At 42.1% G+C, this 7,418-nt stretch overlaps 1 protein-coding gene across 1 annotated transcript; it reads right to left on the bottom strand.

Annotated features, from left to right (window-relative positions):
- Window positions 1-882: 882 nt before the first annotated feature.
- hoxb1a (homeobox B1a) lies at window positions 883-7,040 on the bottom strand. Its single transcript, XM_042504553.2, has 2 exons — window positions 5,384-7,040; window positions 883-3,002 (listed from the first exon to the last, which is right to left on the bottom strand). Exons 1-2 carry the CDS (start codon window positions 6,198-6,200, stop codon window positions 2,659-2,661), a joined length of 1,161 nt encoding a protein of 386 aa, XP_042360487.1. The 5' UTR covers window positions 6,201-7,040; the 3' UTR covers window positions 883-2,658.
- Window positions 7,041-7,418: the final 378 nt, after the last annotated feature.

Raw genomic sequence — 7,418 nt, 5'->3', positions numbered from 1 at the left:
ACTTTGAAAATGTACCCTGTAGTCACATAGTGCAAAGCCCTGAGCTGCATGGGCTGAGACATAAACACAGAACAACAATTAGAACATTCAAGAATGAAAGAGTATTGAAGGTTTTAAAAGTGGAACACAAATAGCTGCACCTAATAAACCAGTTGTGTTTTGCAGCTGTTGTTGAACTGTTCACAGTGTTTGGACCTAAAATAAATTGGCTCAGAACCCAAAAAGTCAGTTTCCAGCTGGAACCCAAAAAAATAGCAGGTTTTGACCAGAAGTTTGAACCGTAAAGGCATCGGTGGGCAAAAACATAGCATGCATTAGTCTTATTAATAATTGGTCCATGCTTGTTTTTTGGGTAAAAGCAAATATCCGAAATATCAACAAAAGTTCACAGGTAATCAGTGTAATCCCTACTACTTTTCTACTCCTGTTTACTTCTGTTTTGCATTGTTTTACGCCCTCCACTGATGACACGTCCTTGATTTTAAAGGATCTGCGCAGAACTGCTGGAAATGTGAGCTGGTTTTGCTAGACAGCACCGGGATTCTAAAGATCCTGAATGACACAAGTTAACCCTTTGAATCAAGCAAATTGGCGTTATTTCTTTCAAAATCATGGGGAAAATGTAATCAGCAACTTCAGAAGTAATGACCCAAAAATTTGCAAACTTTTTTTTAATTGCCTAAATTTTTTTTTAAACAATTAGAGAATAAAGTAAAATAAACAAGAAAATTACCTGGAAGAAACCCCCCCAAAATATTAGTAATTCTGCAAAATACCTGCTAATCAGAACAGTACTTGCTAAGTTGCTCATTGCCTTTTTCCCCATATTATCAAAAGAAAGAAAAACAAGTATTTGATCGAGGTTTCAAATGGTTAAAGAACCAAGCTTATACTAAAAATAGTTTATTTTTCAAGTGACAAAATTTTTTAAAAATAACTAAATATCAGCAGAAATGGTGTATTATCCACCTTAAATACCAGTTAAACCCTGTAAATCAGACACTATATAAAAAGATGGCAAAGTGCATCCCACCACCATCATCATCATCATCATCATCATCATCATCATCATCATCATCATCACCATCATCACCACGTCATTACCCTGATCACCAGACACTGTTTTTATCTATCATCTTCTGGTTAGAAGTAGATCCCAGTATTCTCAAAAGGTTTTTGTCCGACAATAATTCACCAGATATTTCAGCACTACAGACAGCCTCTTTGAAGAATATTATTTTGAGATTTTTTGAGATCATGTGACCTGGTCCCTGACGTCATATTCTCTTACATACTACAAAAGGCATCGGTTTTTGATTGTGTGATCAATGCTGTCAGAGATTTGCTGCACCACAGCTCCATGGAGGCAATCGTTGGGCTACCAACCTTTTTTGGCTTTAGACCCCTGAGAGGCAAAATTAACCACAAAGCCAACCAAAGCAAGAGGTTATGGTCTTTGAGGACATATGAGTCATTTTTCCTTCTTAGATCGTTTCTTAGTAAATATTTAAAGAGGCCTGAAAAGGAAAACATTAACAGTAGTTTTTCTTTTTCTTTTTTTTTTAAAGGAAGTTGAAAATCAACAGGGAGAAGAAATAATTTTGTGAAGTGGAAATATTTGTTTTTTGTTTCATATTCTAGCCTGGATAGCTGAGTCAGTACAGCATCGTGTGAGGATCCAGGGTTCAATAGCTAAGTCCGTGGCTTGGGAAGTGGTTCAAGTCCCCGTTCGGAACAAACATGAATTTTAGAATGGTGGCTGGAGAGGTGCCGGTTTATGCTCCTGAGCACTGAACCCCCAACTGCCTGTCCATGAGCAGCCCCCATCTCTCCATTAATACATGTGCAAAGGTGTTCCTTTTTGTGCATATGTCTGTATTTTGAGTGTCTGTTTGTGTGTGTGTTATCTACTAAATAACAACAAAATGAAAACACAGAATATCCCCTTTAGGGACTAAAAAATCTTTCTTTCTTTATATTGTGACCCTCCAGACTTATCTTTGGATCCAGTGTGGGGTCTCTGACTCCAGGTTGACAAACACTGCATTAAGGTACCTGCAACTGACCGTCTCTACACCAAAGCATGAAATCTATGGTTCCTTTCAAGTATGTGGTTTTGGTTTGGAAAAAATTGCAAAACTGGACACCAGAAAATGTCAACGATGTACATGACATTGTAGATAAGAATTGGGGAGTTTATCGGAGGTTTTTCCATTATTGTTCTTTCAGTGTCTTTCATCACTAGGCATCAACCATGTGTTTGGGATGTTCATTGCTTCAGAGTATGGTCCCTTTTGTTTGTCGTTACATCAGCGTAGCTTTTGCATTGTCAAAATATCAGTTATGGTGGTCTAATTTTATCCAGCTGTAGTGCTTTTCATGTTTAAATAAGTCGCATCAGATATTTGAAGTACACCCTGTTTTTACTCTATAAAAAAACAACTGACCAAGCAGTCAATAAAGGCTACCAAAGAAAAGGTTATCTTCTGGAACTCTGGTGCTGGATGAGTTTTCAAATGGAATTCTGGGACATGTAAGACGTCAATGACCAAAGAGGAACAAGATGAAGTAAGTTTATGGCGGAATGCATCCCATAGTGCATCGTTCAGCAGTACAGGTCGGTAGGCCACCTGCACAACCAGTCACATCCCGCGCTCACTATGTCTCCGAGCTCGGGGACGCGCCCGGAGACGTGGACGCGGAGGAGTGATCGGTGTCCTCCAGGTCCTTGTTGAAGCCGCCGTCGGTACCGGACGAAGAGCGCGCGGAAGCGGAGGCACCCTCGCGCTCGCGCTTCTTCTGCTTCATGCGTCTGTTCTGAAACCAGATTTTCACCTGCGTCTCATTGAGCTCGAGCGTGGCAGCGATCTCCACGCGCCGCGCCCGCGTCAGGTACTTGCTGAAGTGGAACTCCTTCTCCAGCTCCGTCAGCTGCCGCGTGCTGAAGTTGGTGCGCATGGCGTTGTTGTGTGCGCCCGCGAGGCCGAAGTCCGACACTTTGACTGGATGGAGGAGAGAGAAGCTGTTAGAGACGTGTTTCGGGAACTTTTTGTTGTTGTTGTTGTTGTTGTTTGTAGTCATTGGAGGAGAAAGTAATCAGATTCTTTACTTAAGTAAAAGTACTAATACCTCACCGTAAAAATACTCTGAAACAGGTAAAAGTCCTGGATTTAAAAAAAAAAGTTAGTTGAGTAGCCCAAAGTAAGCAAGTAAAATTAGGAACATGTACAAAAAAATAAAATAATTATTAAATATATAACCCCCCCCCCAACACACACACACACACACACACACACACACCAAAAAAAACAAACAACAACTAAATAACTAACTCAAATTCGTAATAAATTAAATTAAATTATGAGAATAAATTAGAAAATGTTTATATATAATAGTGGCCAATTATTATTATTACTATTAGGCCTTGTAGTAGTAGTAGTAGGCTAGTAGTATTCTGAGTATGGGCTAGTTGATTAATGGACTAATTGTTTCAGCAGTGCTTGTATTAACTGTTGTCTAGTTTAATTAATAACAAAACAGATTTCATTAACTCATGTCATGCCTTTTGTGCAAAAAAGGGCACAAATGTGTTACGTTACTTAAAACTAAAGCTTCCAGATAAATGTGGTAAAGTAAAAATGGAATGTAATGGAGTAAAGGAGGAAAGTGGCATGATACGAACATATACTCAAGTAAAGTACAAGTATCTCAAATTTGTTTTTATGTAGAGTACTTGAGAAAATGTACTCGTTAACATTGTATCAGTTGCATCATCGTCAAAGATGAGATAAAAACTGAAAGCCTATATCACATGATGCAAATAAAAAGAACAATAAATCTCATGTATATAAAATAAATGTCCTTGACAGACACTGCTGGTCTGTCCCTTTCATTGATTTATTTACTGTAAATCGGGAAGTCAACTGTTCCTGTTAAAGGCACCCTTTTCTTTCTTTTTTTAGTTGTTTGTGTGTTTATTATTTTTTTATTATTAGGTCTGTTCGTTTAGTTTTAATCACATCAGCAAAAATCCCAATTTTAGCGCAAAATGAGTTTAATATCACAAGAGTGAGAAACAAAGAAGGGGGAAGAAAGGGGCTCCTGAGCAGACTGAGGCAGGGATGGAGAGGCAGCTGAGGGTGTGATGGAGGGAGGGGGGGCTTTAAAGATAACAGAGCAGGGTAGACTTCCTGGAGTGAAAAAACCCGTCTGCTATATCCATTAGAGAGAGAGAGAGAGAGAGAAAGAGAGAGAGAGAGGGAGACCCTATCAGACTTTGGGGGCCAGACCTGCTATCTGCACTGAGATATGACTACACGACTAAGTACTGAAAACACAGGACGTTTTCTTTTTCTTTGTTTTTTTTTTCTTTTTTGTGTGTAAATTATTATTATCATTATTAGTAGTAGTCGTAGTAGTAGTAGTAGTTGTAGTAGTAGTAGTAGTACTTTGAAGTCAAGTTTAGGCCCTGATGAATAAAATTAAACTATTTATTTAACCTGCTGGTCCACATGTAATAAGCCTATAAATCGTTCATAGTCTTAAGTTAAAAAAAAAAAAAAACAACCTTCATAATCATTTTTTCCACTTGAAATGGATAACATCAGCCAAATTTCGTTTAGCCTTTCGTTAAAAACAATAATGCAACCTTTTTATTTAATGCAGAAAACGATATATTTTTATGATACTGAAATGAAGCAGGGTTCATTGGTTAAATGTTTCGGAACATGACAGCAAATGTTTTATTGTTGTTGAAATTTTTGAAAGCTATTAATTCTTGATACCAGTCATCATAATAAAACAGTCCTTTTTATATATATGCATGTGGCCTGTCTTTGTGTTGTGGACAACCACAAATAAATACATCGACGGCACACTTCAAAGTATTATTTCACTGAAGTTTTTGTTGGTTTACGATGAAACGAAGTGAGTCACTAAAACAAGTGGAAAGAAAGAACAGATGGAAAATAACATTTACAAGAAGTCGGACATCTGCATATAAAAGGAAATCTGAAAGGCTGATAGTGGGAAAATATTTTATTCTATCCGCTGATATTATTGATTTGTTATATTTCAGAAGCAGCGAAGCCATGTTACGCAGATTGCAGTCGAAACAGCAGTTTTATACCCTGTCCATTAAGTTTTCCTATTCAGGGTGTGCTACTGACAAAAGCCCACATTTTTCATTTTCCCCTCTTCTGAGCTAATCGCTTGTTATTTGGCTGCCACCTTCATATGACAGGCCCTGTGATAAATTATGATAAATGCAAAGGAGGCGTCTTCAGTGGAAACTTCACAAATCACTATTGAATACGTCATATTTGACATATTTGACAGAAAAATGGCCCAATCATGAGCAGTAAATTCTCCCACCCTCCCTCACCTGTCTTAGGGGGGTTCCTCTTCACCTTCATCCAGTCGAAAGTCTGTCCCTGCCCGGCCTGCTGGCCCTCCTCGTCCCCCCTCTCTCTGTCCTGGGACACCGGCAGCTCCCCGTACCCTCCCCCGTGCGGCAGCCCCAGGTAGCCCGCTGCGTCCAGACCCCCGCCGAGCTGCTGCGGGTACTGTGACCCAGCCAGAGCGCCCTGAGGCCCGCAGTAGGCCCCGGCCAGGGCCCCGTAGCTCGGGCCCACGGTGGGGGCCGCGCTGGAGAAGGTTGATTGATGATAGTAGGTGGAGGCCACAGACTCCTCCATGAAATACTGCGGGTGAATGCTGTTTTGAGGGCCAATCGCGTTAGCATAGTCCGAGTTTGTGGCGCACGCCTGCCCCGCGTAGGCCCCGGTGTTATTCCCGTTATTATAGGCAGGCAGTGTTTGTAAGCTCTGGCTTTGGTGGAGGTGGTGATGGTAGCCGTTGTGCGTCTGCTGGTGCTGTTGTTGCTCATGATGATGATGCTGGCTCGCCCCTGTGGTCCCGTGCACTCCCCCGCCTCCAGAGCCCCCGTACAGCCGCGCATCCCCGGTGTAACTCGCTCCTCCGGCGCTGCTGTCACTTCTAGTCCCGTTAACGGGAGCTGGAGAGCCGTTGTGTCCTGTGTGGAAGGAGCCGGAGGTCACCGGGAAGCCCTGATGCTGATCCAAAGGATGGTGATGCAGATGATGGTGATGATGGTGGTATCCAGATTTAGGCGCAGAGTACGCGCCGGTTCCCGGTCGGTTACAAATGGAGTATTCCACAAATGAGTTCATGTTGTCCATGCGCAGACCGGAGGCACGATGGGACTGGATAAAGTTTAAAATTAAGCCAAAAAAAAAACCAGGAGTCTGAAGGAAAAGTTAGCAGGAATGAGTTCAGGAAAACATCAAAACTTGGAAACTTCCATGATAAATGTTTCCCGAGATTGTGAAATCCTTTAGTTGGACGGATAAAATAAAAATAAATAATTAAAAAAAAAACAAGAAAATGAAATATTTTCGGAAAAAAACCCGCGTAAAATAGGAAATGTTCAGTATAATTTGTTGAAATAAAACCAGCAGAAACTTCCAAATGCACAAGAAAAAAAGCCTGCACGTCCACAAACCGCAAACACACATGAATAATGTGCTCTGCTGTGGTGTGTGTGTGTGTGTGTGTGTGTGCGTACACGGAAGGCCTTGCGCTGTCAATAACTCAACCTGCGCTCCTAAAGGCTCCTCGGTGACAGCAGAAAACACCGCGAGAAGACAGAAAAAAGTCACCTCATCACCTCCACACAGGTTACATTCCGTCCTCGTCCATTCTGTTTTTTTCCTCGAATCTCTGCTCTCCTCTTTTCCGCGACTCTCTTTCTCCCCTCTCTCTCTCTTTTCCGTGTCACGTCTTTTCTTACCTCTGCAGGCGGGTCACGTGGCTCGTCGCGTCGCCTATGGTGACCGGAGGACAGAAGTTTGTCAGCCGGTCTCAGAAAACGGGGGGACCAGTGTGTGTGGGGGTGGGGGGTCGGTTGAGGAGTGTAGTTTGCGCGCGCGCCCTGACGCACGCGCCTCATCCATCACTCGCCGTGACATTAGCACGACAAAGAGACTTCAATCAAACCGGCCCATCAATCTGATATCAGCACGGATCTGTCAGAGCAAAGAGAGAGGCAGAGAAGAAAAGAGGAGCTGAGAGTCGGCCTGCTGCTTCCAGACCTCCTCACTGCCAAATCTCTCTCTCACACACACACACTCACACGCACACACCGACCTGCTCCACTTCCAAAACCACATCCTAAAACGCACTATACTGCACCTCAAACTGATACACTAACATTTGTCACAATCCTGCAGTTGCATACTGTCTTTACTGTCACCAAGCTCTGTTACTGCTGCTGGTGCTATGAACACCAGAGTGAGATTTGTCTCATTCAACACCTCATGTTGTATTTGGGGTCCTGGGCCCTCCTTTTAACCTTTTGAAACCTGGATCTGCTGCGTTCAGGCCCGTTTCTAAAGCAT

The sequence above is a fragment of the Plectropomus leopardus genome, chromosome 18 (assembly GCF_026936395.1).
Source record: "Plectropomus leopardus strain MGB_pleo_1.0 chromosome 18, ASM2693639v1, whole genome shotgun sequence".
Taxonomy (NCBI): Eukaryota; Metazoa; Chordata; class Actinopteri; order Perciformes; family Serranidae; genus Plectropomus; species Plectropomus leopardus.
Note: the sequence above shows the minus strand (reverse complement) of the source record. Positions and strands in the feature narration are given on the sequence as shown.